The following is a 13396-nucleotide window of genomic DNA, read 5'->3' as shown; positions in this document are numbered from 1 at the left end:
ATAAGACATGATGGAGTTTCCTTCAAGCAAGTTATTCTTTTGCACAATGGCGTACACCGAACAAGGTCATTTGTTATTTAACCATCACAAATATTATATTAAAAAATGAATGCAAAACTTAGTTGGCTGTATGAAACAAACAAAGTCACCCTTACACATGACTGAACTAGTCTTCCAGAACAGTTGCTTTATTCTAAATCAAGGGGAGAGGGGATACAGCTCAAGGCCCAAGCGCAGTCTTTTAGACCCGACATAAATTTGTATCACTGGCCTCCTCCCCCAAACATATCTATCCCATACATACAGTTTCTTGAGTCATGAAATAAAAGTTCCTGTTTTAATTCTGAAATTACATTTTCTACATTTCTGAACTTACAAAACGCCCCACAGTGGGACTTTTCAGCCATGCCCCAAAGCACTCCCACCTCCTTGCTGTTTTAGTTTACCACAACATCCAGCTTGAAGACGAGTTTTGATGAGTTTCCAAACTGGTTTGCCAAATTAACCAGAAAGTGTTCTATTAATCTGGGAATATAGAAGGAGGGAATACACACACATGTGGCTCATTCCCAATGATGAAGTTTGGGAGGATCAGAGCACTTCTGAACGCAGTCATTTTTATTATTTATTTTCTAGTTAATTACCAATCGAGCTCATGGCACTTGCTCCACGATAGGGAACCTGTAATCCTCCAGATGTTGTTAGACTGCAACTACCATAAGCCCCAATCAGCATGGTGAATAATAATAATAATAATAATAATAATAATAATAATAATAATAATAATAATTTATTATTTCTTCCCCACCCATCTGGCTGGGTTTCCCCAGTCACTCTGGGCGGCTTTCAACAGAACACTAAAAACAGAATAAAACTTCAAACATTAAAAACTTCCCTAAACAGGGCTGCCTTCAGATGTCTTCTAAAAGTTGGATAGTTGTTTATTTCCTTGACATCTGATGGGAGGGCATTCCACAGGGCGGGTGCCACTACCAAGAAGGCCCTCTGCCTAGTTCCCTGTAACCGCATTTCTTGCAGTGAGGGAACTGCCAGAAGGCCCTCGGCGCTGCATCTCAGTGTCCTGGCAGAGTGATGGGGGTGGAGACACTCCAAGTATACTGGGCCGAGGCCGTTTAGGGCTTTAAAGGTCAGCACCAACACTTTGAATTGTGCTCGGAAACGTACTGGGAGCCAATGTAGGTCTTTCAAGACCAGTGTTATATGGTCTTGGCAGTCACTCCCAGTCAGCGATGATGGGAGCTATAGTCCAACAACATCTGGAGTTCCCTATCCCTGCAGCAGATGTATTAGACATTTCTCAGGATACAAACAAGTGAAGTGAGCATAGTGATTTCAAAAGATATCTTTGGTCCTGTATTCTGATTTGCCACACTTCTCCCACTTCCAAAACCTTCCGGATTTTAGATAGTAAACTGACACATTTAATATAGGGTTTCTCTAGAAAGGTTTTACAGTGCACCACGGTGCTGTTTTATTATCAGTTACAATCACTTCCTTTTGTTTATTCGTTCCTTGGAAGATACAGCAGGATCATTTGTCAAAATTAAGATAAACTGTTGCTAGGTTCTTAAAATATGCCAGTTCCAAAATACATTAGTATTAAGTTCTCTCATTAAAAACAAATTATAAATTCAATTAGGTTATAAAATTAGTCAAACCACATTTAATCTAGTTCATCAGAAGCAGTGCCTATGAGGAGTAGAAAGTATTCCTATGAGAAATCTAGTCCTAGCAGCCAGCAAGGATTCTAAAGGCAGTACAAGCACCATACCAATTCCAAAGGATGCTATAAAGGCATCCCCTCTTTTATCATCCCTAGTTTAAAAATTCTGTAAATCCCTCAACAACTCCATTGGGGAAAAATAGAGAATATCACTGGACCTTTCCTTGGCACTAAATCAGACAGATCTGCAGACATTTTTGCACACTTTCAGTAAGTGCCAATGCTGAACCAAAACATTTACATATAACATGGTGCCGTACTCTGATACCTACACATGCAAATTTATCATATAGTTTCAACTTCAAAAGAGAGCAGCTCAGCAGGCTACTAAAACGGGCTTTGAAAATCTGATAGCAAGTAACAGGCCTAATATCAAACCAGAATATAGTCCTCTCTCAATTCCAGAAAACATTGGTCATGCTGTGTGCAAGGTGGAATAAACTATTAACAAAACTATCCAAACAATGCCAGGGAATGATGTTGAGCACCAAGCTCTTTCTTGTTAGATATTTGGGCTAATATTAAAAAATATTATATTCAAAATCAAGGTGGGAGTTTAGCATCACTAAACTGCTTGAATAATGAAGATATCCCAACGATTAGACAAGATTTGTTAACCATACTAATAATGACAGCTAAATTCCAAACTGTCCTACGTTGGACATTCCTCTCTCGAGGGCTAGCAGACAAAAATCTAAGACACCTTCAAAAGAACTACCCAGCTAAAAATTCTGTCCAACCCAACAAACATCAACAACTTTCTGGGGAAAAGGTTCTTCTTTCATTCTGACATGTATGGATTTAATTAAGCTCTTTTGGAAAAAACCCAGCTGCAGGCAACTTAAATCTTTGTACACTTCTCACAAATCTATTGCTAGTATGACTATCAGCGCTGTACCACCTGTTATGTGACTTTAAATGTGTACTAAAAGGAATAAGCAAAAATCAAATGACAGTAAAAATAAATGAAAAAGGTGCACTATAAACCAGCCTTCCCCAATGTTGTTGGACTCTTGAGCATTTCCTAAGGAGAGTTTGAGTCCAATAACATCTGGAGTGGACCATTTTGGGAAAGGCAGTTGAAATGTTTATTGCCTAATACAATCCCGTAAGAACGAAACCCTAGAAGTCAGTTAATTAAAAGCTCAATTGCCACCTTTTCCACAGAGACATAATTTTCTTTCACAGAATAATGCACTGTCATTTGCATATTTTCAGTGTATATTTTCAAGACAATAAAAGCTTGCAGACAACAATTAACATAGAAGACAAATACTTCAAGCTTACAACTATTTTCCCGTAAGGTCATTAGCAGCTCTCAGCACTGAGTACCAAAGATTGCACTTGCTTGCTATGGAGCCTTTAAAAAAATGTGAACCATGCATTTGCTTACATCAAGCCAGAAAGTCACACTGGAATTATATATGAAAACTTAGATAAAGGCCCTACTTAAATTTAGCTTCCATGAAAAGAATATGACTATGAAAAATTATTCATGTTAACAGTATTGCAGAGAAACCAACACATACATTTTTAGGCTCTTTCTTATAGCTTTTCCCCAAGAAACAGTAACAGCAAAAAAGCAATTTGCCCCTGAAATACTACTATATTTATCAGGCTCCCAAATCTTAAGGGAAGAGAGCTCTGACACTCTCAGATGTTTACCCCATTATGTAAGTTGTAGACTGCAAGAATATCTATCTGTTAAAACGCCCAATTGTATACATTACTTTCTGTCACCCTTGATAAATGGTACATGTCTTTATTTCCATTGCACCATGAGTTGTAGAAGAGGTGAAAAAGATTATTCCAACACAAAAGGGCTGCCAAAGATTGACTCATAATTGAAGCCCAGTAAGACTAAGACCAAAGACCAAATTCACGTGGCAGCACACACGTGCCCTTGGCTGATAGGTAGAGACAGCAAAAGAAAGAAGCATTTGGAGCAAGAGATCTCCATCGACTGACACAATAGTTGGAATTCAGACTCCTTGTTCAATCAAAGCAAATGTCAGAAAAGATCAAGACTTTACTGGCAAATGTCCACACCTCATTAGAAAAACAGACAACCAAATGTTAGAGAAGATACAGGAATTCTGCATGGATAGTAGCTATGTGAACATCAACAGCTTCATGCAACAATACTAATGGACTCAATGCAACAGCAGTTTCTAGTATGGTCCTCAGAGAAATTAAAAGTAATCTTCCCATCCAAGTGTACTTGGCTACTGGATCAGTTCACACATCACCTTAAGCCATAGGTAAAAACAAACTGTGGTAAAATTCAGTGGGATTGACTGCAGCAATCTTTCTTTGCAGCCTGGCTTAAGCTCAAGAAGCCTTTTTCCAGCTTAAATTTGAGTAGGGGATGTCTGCCACACAGCGACAGAGTTCCTTATTAAAATAGAAGTGGGGGAGAAATAGCTGCAAGACAATAATGAAACTATGAAGCAAAAGGGTAACTGAGGAGATTACCAGTAGCACTGGGCATTATTTTCCAGCAACTTCTCCACCATGTGCTCCACACGGACAAACCAGCTTGGCACAGCTTTGTATATTAGAGGAGTATCTGACCTAAAATAAATGATATGAAAAGAAAATTAGGCACGCTCTTTAGCTATTCTGCAATACTTGTTGCGCCAGCTTCACAAGTCACCCCTCTAAAATTCAGTAGCAAAATTCCCATTGATTTCCACGCACAGCATGACTGTGCCCCTTGCCTCCAGAGCCTCACTGAAATGGCAACTAATATAGAACTCCAATATATCACCCAGGGAAAAAGGAAAGCTATCTGAGAACATGAATACATGAGGATACCAATTTAGTCCATAAGAAGTGGGAAGTCTTTTATTTAAAACCCACCTGGCAAGGAACTTAAGAATACAGTTACTGAATCATGTATCAAGGAGAATCGTAGAGGACACCTTGCAAAAGTATAGATTCATCTTCCTTTAAAGGTTCTTCCTTAAAGCTTCTGAAAGGTTTCCTTTGCCCCATACAAGCATAAAATTAAAAAGGTTTAATAATACATTTAAGAAGAAGGGCCACAGCTCAGCGGCAGAGAACGTGCTTTGTGTGCAAAAGATCCCTAGTTATCTTTTGCGATTGTTGGCATCTCCAGGGAGGGCTGGAAAGGAACCCTGCCTGAACCCCCCACAGAGCTGCTGCCGGTCCCTGTAAACCAGGCATAGGCAAACTTGGCCCTCCAGATGTTTTGGGACTACAACTCCCATCATCCCTAGTTAACAGGACCAGTGGTCAGGGATGATGGGAACTGCAGTCTCAAAACATCTGGAGGGCCAAGTTTGCCCATGGCTGCTGTAAACAACACTGGGCTAGATGGAGAAATCCTCTGACCCAGTATAAAGCAGCTTCCTGTTCCTAAACTCAGTTTTCACTGTTAACTTCTTATATTAAAGACAACACAGGGACTGTGCCTGCATTCAGACTCTGCAATATTTTAAGATGCCATGGGCTATTTGCTAATCTGTCCAGACATAAGCTGCTGAAAAGCTAAAATGCATTTCTCAACACCAAGAAAGAATTTAAATTCAATGTATAGTGCATACTAAACTGAATGAAGAGAAGAAAGAGACAACTTGCTTTTGAAACCCCATACAACAAAAGCGAAAATATTATCTGCCTCCTTTCAATCCAAACATGTAATTCTACGTAATCTAAAGCTAATGATTTTCAAGAAGGCTGGCAATCTCTCTTGTCAGCATATTGAAATCCTAAACAGAACAAAAGTACCAAAGCTATATATGTAAAGAAGCTTAGTTTCATCATTTATCCCCTGCCTTGTACAGGCATAATACTGGCTCTCTGCAAATGCTAAGCAGAGTTCAATATCAACCAGGATTTGAAACCAGGGCATGAAGAATTGCATAGCCTGATTAAGAGAGAGCCTTGTTTTTAGCAGTATAGAACAGATACTAAACTGCAGCTAGGGCTGACAAAGGAAAAATGTGTGTTAGATATAGAAGGGAAAAGGAAGAGCATATACATACATTCCAAAGGCATGTTTCTAATATCCAAACCATAGTTTGCAGGAAGCAAGCAATACATATGGGTCAGATCCCAATGTACCAACTGTCATCGTCTCTCAAAACATTTTGCTATTAACAAATATCACTCTGTTCAGTTCAGCACGTGGAAAACAGAATTAAAACTGAGCAAAAGTGATTGATACAATACTACTATGCCAAACCAGTTTGGGGCAATTATTTCACTTTCTACAGCTCTCCCTAAAAGTTTAGAAGTTTAAAGGACTGCACACACACACACAAAGCTAGTCTTTTGCTATGAAAAATGTCTCCCAGGCCTAGCCAATTATAGAATTTTGGGAATAAGGAAGATTCAACAAGATTGATTAATTCTTCTTTTTAAAGGTCTTAGAGAATATAGACAGATTACACTTGAATACAAATTCAAACTAGCTTTAAAAGATATATAACTTCACAGGAAGAATTTTCATACTCTTTTTGCAATTTCAAAGGGCAAAATAAATTGATACATGAGATTTAATTGGTTTGAACTATATAACACAGCTTATATTTATACACCCACTGCTAAATTCCTCTGAGCCAGAACTTTTATTTTTCTGAAACCTATGCCAACACTGGAAATATTAACGAAAGTCCAGTTATAACAGCAGCCAGTGTAGCTCTCGCAGAATTGCTGCAATGGGAGAACAATCTGGCACACACACTATTTAACTTCTGCAGCTGACTTTTGCATTGCATGCAGTTTCTGAACCATGGCATTTGCAGAATCCTTTTCTTGCGGGGAACGGGAGACAAGGTAAAATACTGAAAGAGGGGAGCAAGCTAGTTTCTCATATTTCAGGTTCTACAAGTGCTATAGAACATTTTTTTAAAATAAATGAAAGCTACTCAGGGGAGACAACTGTTTGTCCCCTGCCCCGTAGACACTCATGTTCTGAACCATCTTCAAGAGTGCACCTAACATAGACCACATTATGACGATCCAGCCACGAGATTATATGGGCATGAACAACTGTGGCCAGGCAACTGAAACGAGAACCTTCTGCAGTTATTAGTGAATAAATGGTGTCACTATGGGTTATATCCAATACAGTGCAGTTAAAAAAGCACAAGAGGAAAAGGAAACACCAGCCCCCCTCGTCCCCACTGAGTGGGACCCTCACCAAACGTCTGGTCTGTAAAAGAGGGAAACTGCAATGGGCATGGGTGACTCAGGGGAAAGTCGGCAGAGGCAGCTTTCATTCTAAAAAGCGGCCTCTGCCCAATTTGACATATACCTTATTTTTCGCTCCATAAGACACACTTTTTTCCTTTTAAAATCTAAGGGGAAATGTCTGTGTGTCTTATGGAGCGAATGTGTGGTCCCTGGGGCAGGGGGTGGGGGGGGGAAACCCAGGCTTCCCCCGCCAGCCCCGTCAAGCTCAGGGAGCTGCGGGAAGGCTGCTCCTTTTACTGAAACCTTTCCTTTCGCCTCTCCTTTCGCTGAAGCCAGGAGAGTCCTGCTCTCCTGGCTTCAGCGAAAGGAACCCAAAGCCTCCAGAGCACAGTGGGAACTCCCGCTGCACTCCGGAGGCTTCGGGCAATGTGGGAGAGGGAGAGTTGCGCAGCGCCCCTTCAGCGAAGCGGGAGGAGAAATGGAAGGGGCTCCGTTTCTCCTGCCGCTTCGCTGAAGGGGCGCTGCACAGAGAGGGGGAGAACTTTGTTTTTCTTGGTAGTTAGTCTTTCACTGATAGTTGTGAGAAATTATACACACACTGTGCCAGAGGTGAGATCTACTTATAGATACGAAGAGAGCTTTGAATACAACTGATTTAACTGCATAGATTAGTCTTAGTGTCTAGCAAATAAAAGACAATCTAAACAGAACATATTTTTCACAAACAAGTTACCAGTCAAATTGCTTCCTTTAAATAGTATGTTAATTCTTCTCCGTACCTCCAACAAAAAGGATAGCTGTGCTTATAAGAGCTGGTATGGACCAGTCTTCCTTGTTCTTTTAGGAATCTGATGATGTTCTTATCTGCATCCTGAGTAAAGCAAAATATTATTTTACAATAATGATAACCCATACAAAGATTTTCTCCAGGTGGGTAGTAGCTTCAGGAAAGGAAAAAAAGAGAGAAGTTACAAGCTAACAGCCAGTTCCGATGTAGCGTGAGATTAATAACGTATCTAGCATTTAGCACAGTTGCTGAGCTGGTTTTTATGTAATATTAAACCATAGTTGGGATGTGGGTAGCGCTGTGATCTAAACCAGTGTTTCCCAACCTTTGGTCTCTAGCTGTTTTTGGACTACACTTCCCATCATCCCTAACCACTGGTCTTGCTTGCTAAGTATGATGGGAGTTGTAGTCCAAAAACAGCTGGAGACCCAAGGTTGGGAAACACTGGTTTAACCACTGAGCCTAGGGCTTGCCGATCAGAAGGTCGGCAGTTCAAATCCCCGCGACGGGGTGAGCTCCCGTTGCTCAGTCCCAGCTCCTGCCAACCTAGCAGTTCGAAAGCACATCAAAGTGCAAGTAGATAAATAGGTACCACTCTGGCAGGAATGTAAGCAGCGTTTCTGTGTGCTGCTCTGCTTTGCCAGAAGTGGCATAGTCATGCTGGCCACACGACCCGGAAAAACTGTTTGTGGACAAACGTCGGCTTCCTCGGCCAGTAAAGCAGATGAGTGCCGCAACCCCAGAGTCGTTCACGACTGGACTTAACTGTCAGGGGTCCTTTACCTTTTTTAAAACCATAGTTAAAGATAAAACTATGGTTTAATGTGAAAGAGCAGCTAGCACAGTGCTGACTTTGCTTCTCCCACACTCCTGCTGTTCTGCCAGGAAACAAGCTAGAGACTGACTTGCTATGATGTTTGAAACTGGGCTCATTGTTTCTTCCTCCTGACAGAGCATGAGTGGTAAGCCAAGAACAGACCCAGGCTTCTGATTATAGCTTGTTTAGACAGAAGTGAGCAAAGGTCTGAATAAAGAAGTGCTGGAGTGGAAATGATTCATCTGGATTTTTCACCATTTTCACAAACAATACCACTGACAAAATTTATGGGGGAAAGCAGCAGTAGGAAACAAAGCACACACATCTCTTCAGTCTCTGAATACTGTTTGACACTGAGTTTTTCTAGCTTCCTTCCTTCACAACCAACCTTCACATATTGTCCAGCAAAGTCTGTCACTTCTGCTGTGAAACAGCCCGAGGCATCAACAGGACAAACGGGTACTGAATCTTTCCGAATGATATTAAAATCCATACAGACTCTGTAGTCATCCTATGTGAGAAAAACAAAGTTAATTATTCAAATGTGTGTCTTTTGATTTCTAAGGCAGCATTCTGAATTTCAAAATTTTGCTGGATTTCCTAGATTCCCCAACTTCAACAGGAACCTGATAAGTTGTTTCTTCACCCTGTGAAATACTTTGCTTCTTGTGTTATAAAGTATCTTGTCACACTGAGGATGAGTTCATTCATGCATGTTTTTCACTTCATGGTTGCAGCATCAACCGGTTAACCACATGTGCAAATGATCAAACACCACAGAAAGAATTACCACACTTCTGCACACTACCTCACTATCTCAGGAGACAAATATTTCCAATCAAATGCAGATAGTTGCAAATCAAATAATGAGTAATCAAGAGATTTTACATGATCAATCCCAAGACTTGTAGGATTTAGTCACCTTAATTTGCAGTTTCCCATGTTTTAGAGTGGGTGTGGGAGGTAATGGTAACTAGGGCAGGGTTGTAGATCAATGGTAGAGCCTGTGATTGTTCACAGAAAGTACGGTCAAACCTTGGTTGTTGAAAACGTAATCCAATCTGGAAGCCTGTTCAGCTTCCGAAACATTCAACAACCGAGGCATAGCTTCCAATTAGCTGCAAGAGCTTCCTGCACTCAAGCGGAAGCCGCATCGGATGTTCGGCTTCCAAAAAACATTATTTGACTTCCGAAAAACATTCAAAAACCAGAGCATTTACTTCTGTGTTTTTGGCGTTTGGGGGCATAAACATTCCAAAATGGAGCTGTTTGGGAACCAAAGTTTGACTGTACCACGTTCCATCTTAGGCATTTCCAGGTAGCCTGGAAGAAAGACCCCCATCTGAAACCCTGGAAAGTCACCACAAGGCACTGTAGACAATACAGAGCTAGATGATTTAACTTGGTAGGAAGCAGCTTCCCACACACCATGGCTGAACTAAGGCAGCAGTCCCTTGAGAGTTAATTTTTGAAATGCAGTGGACACATAGCCTGCTTACGATTAGGAAATCTTCTTTTCAAAAAAGTTATACAGCACAAAAGAGTTCCAAAACAAATTATGATGCTGTTTCTGTATTGTGTCAGGAGCAAATGGAAATTGGTAGGTAACAAGAATGTACTCATTGTCATTAGAATATGTGTACAGTGTGCTCCTGACAAGTTACTGGATCAAAAAAGAATCTGAATTTCCCAATTAAAAGAGTTAAGACAAGATCAAAACATGTTTGACAGAAAAGCACATAAGTGACTTTAAACTTACAGCGCCAAAGTAAGGAGCTTGATGTACAACCCCGGTACCTTCTTCTTCCTTCACATAGTTGTCAGTCACTACAGTAAAAGCACCATTTTCTTTGCACTAGCACAAAAGAGATATTTTTTAAAAAAAAATGTACAAAACATTGGCATGGAAAATATGACAAGCCAGAAATATTGTTCAAGCATTCTAGTAATGGTTACATATGAATTTGTTCATTAAAACCACTGATACAAACATGAGTTACATAAACTGACATAGAGAGAGATCAGCAGTATGAATACCAAACAAAAGCTTCCTGGATAGCTCAGTTGGTTAGAGTGTGGTGCTGACAATGCCAAGGTTGCAGGTTCGATCCCCATAAGGGACAGTTGCATATTCCTGCATTCCATGGGTTTGGACTAGATGATCCTCAGGGTACCTTCCAATTCTATTATTTTATTAGATATCTATGAGACACCCTCCAGAACTGAGGGACAATTTAGATCAAAAATAGCCATTTTCTAATCAGGGTGGAATGTGGGTCTTTGCATGCACACATGACAGAGCACACAGAACCGACATGCAAAGGTGGCATCCATACATTTGCATATGATACACCCACAATTTCCCTGATCCTTCATCTCAAACAAGGCTTGGGAATATTCATGAGAAGATGCGGTAAGGACTCAGGATGATTAAAAAGGTTCTAAAGCTGTCAAGGCGAAGGTCACGGTGCACTATGGATTGTTCTAAACTGAGTAGTTCCACTGAAATCAATAAACTTAAGTTAGTCACTGTTCACAGACTTCAATGGATCTGCTCCAATTATTAGCTGGACGCAGCCCTCTATTGTTCCACAAAGGGAAGCAAAGCACATAAAGCTCCCCTAAATTTATTTTACACTGCAAGCCTACACATATCTACTCAAAAGTAAATTATGCAGAGTTGAATGGAACTTACTCCCAAGCAAATGTCTATAGGATTACAACCTTCGTATCTTAATGAAGCCAATTTGGATGGGATTCAACTAATGAGTCCCATCAGGGAAAGCCCTGGGCAAAGACTGATACTCCCAGTACAACACTGTTCTATTGCAAAACACAGTAAATTTGAGTCTCATTAATTAAAAGACTGGGTCATAAGATCCCACATTCCCTCCCCAAACACATCTGCATAAATTGATCCTTCATGGATCAAAAGGGTTGATTTTTCCATTACTTTTTATAATCCTGAACAATGCTAACACCATTTGAGAAAATTATGGCGTTAAAACATCAAATCTGAAAGGATTTGTTTTTATATTGTTTTAAATTTATTAGAATTTAATTACTTTTTAACGATTATATTTTATGTTTCTTTATTTTCTTTATTTTATCTGTGTTCTTTTAATTCGTGTAAGCTCCCTTGAGTCCCAGGAAAAAGGTAGGAGATAAATAAGTATTATAATAATAATAAAGACACATACTGCTCACCTTGATAAAATACTTGAAAAGAGGTTTATATTTCTTCCCTTTAAGGGTAACACCAGGAAACCTGAAACACATTTCCCCCCAAAATTTAATAAGTTTCATTTATGTACAATATTTATAAACAGCTTTTCTGCTATAGGAGCCATATGCAACATAATAAAACAAGACATTAAAATAAAACTGCATGGAAGAACTGCATAAATATCAAAGCAACAAGCAACAGAATCTTCATCAGCAAGTTACAATGCTATAAAAACTTCTTGGAACTCCAAAAAAGACACTAACTGAGCAAGCCCAGGAGGCCTAGAGGGTGCAAAGTGGCAGATCTACCACCACTTCCTAAGTCCTACTAGTTTGTGGCAACACAGCAGGAGGCAGCGATGTTGGACCTTTCCTCCTACATCTTTTCTTCAAAATTTCCCCCCATTGGTTTCAGTGGCTGGGAACTGCTCTGTACTGGTGAGAACTGAGGGCCCACTTCACAGGCCTCCTCAAAGAATGCGTGGGCCTTGGATCCAATCCTCTCTGTCCTACCTTCACCCCCAATGCCCTATTTCAGGGCTACTGCTCACAGGAGTTCTACTGGCAGGAGTGCTAAGCCTACTGCGTTTTCCACAGGGGCCTCCACAGTGAAGTGCCCCTCCTCCTAGCTAAACCTTTCTCCATCAGCAGCAAGGCACTAGAAGCTAAGCCTCTTCAGCCAATGGACCTGATGAATAGGAATACTTAGCCCACCTACACTTTTTTAAAGAGGGACAGCCACGTGTCTGTGTTGCAGCAAATACAACTAAGTTTTGTAGTACCTTAACGACCAACAAATTTATTACAGTATAAGCTTTCATGGACTAACTAGAAGCTGCAAATCTACATAGTTTTATGTGTGTGGTGGTGGTTTACATTCCAGCAAAGCATTCCTCAACCTCCTGTAAACTGGCTGGAAGGGGGTTGGACTAGATGACCCTCGGGATCCCTTTGAACTCTATAATTCTGTGATAAATCTCTGCTGTTCTATTTATTTCAGTTAAGACTTTTTTTATATATCTGGAAAATGAAATCAGCTCCGCTGTGTAGATGCTTGAGAAAATTGCAGCAGGAAAGGCAGTGAATGACAAAAAAACACTCTTAGGAAAGTATTCTTCAGAGTTTGTGACAGTTGCAATTCTTAACAAAATTCTATCATCTTTGGTCATTTGATGTGTGTGTTTTTTTATATTCGATGGCCTTAACAGAACTGGGGCGGACACAAAATTGTGCAATCCTGGTTCTTTAAAACAAATGGGAGCTTTGCCAGTGACTTCGATGGTTTTGTGGATGGCACTTTAAAAGCCTTGATTTTAAAACAATTATGCCAATAAGACATAATTGAGATCCAGAATGCTATTGTCTGAGTCAGATTGAGACTTGGAGAACCCTACTTTTCAAAACCAAGCTCACACTCTAACATTATCAATAAAAAGCTGCATAAAAATAAAGTCACCGCTTACTACAGATGAAACTTCAAATCCAATGCAATCTTCAGTGGCAGATACCAGTTCTTTTGAGAGACTGCCGCACATACAAGCAATTTAATATATTATGGCATCAGACTAAGAAAAAACAACAATTCTTCTATTCTCTTACCTTACAATGCAATTATTTATTGAATGTGGAATTTAGAATGTTTGTACTAATTTATCTACTT

The 13396-nt window shown here is 40.0% G+C and overlaps 1 protein-coding gene across 4 annotated transcripts in view; it reads right to left on the bottom strand.

Annotated features, from left to right (window-relative positions):
- IARS1 (isoleucyl-tRNA synthetase 1) overlaps nt 1-13396 on the bottom strand; it is a 95315-nt gene that overhangs the window by 46038 nt on the left and 35881 nt on the right. For all 4 annotated transcript variants that reach the window (XM_083726720.1, XM_083726719.1, XM_083726718.1 and 1 more), the window contains 5 exons: nt 11719-11779; nt 10271-10366; nt 8900-9022; nt 7687-7778; nt 4220-4318 (listed from right to left, as the gene is read on the bottom strand). In XM_083726720.1, the coding sequence (XP_083582846.1) occupies nt 4220-4318; nt 7687-7778; nt 8900-9022; nt 10271-10366; nt 11719-11779 (471 nt within the window). The remainder of the gene's footprint in view (nt 1-4219; nt 4319-7686; nt 7779-8899; nt 9023-10270; nt 10367-11718; nt 11780-13396) is intronic.

Source organism: Podarcis gaigeae (assembly GCF_964106915.1).
Source record: "Podarcis gaigeae genome assembly, chromosome: 2".
NCBI classification, from domain to species: Eukaryota; Metazoa; Chordata; class Lepidosauria; order Squamata; family Lacertidae; genus Podarcis; species Podarcis gaigeae.
The sequence above is the reverse complement of the archived record's forward strand: the minus strand, read 5'-3'. Positions and strand labels throughout refer to the sequence as shown.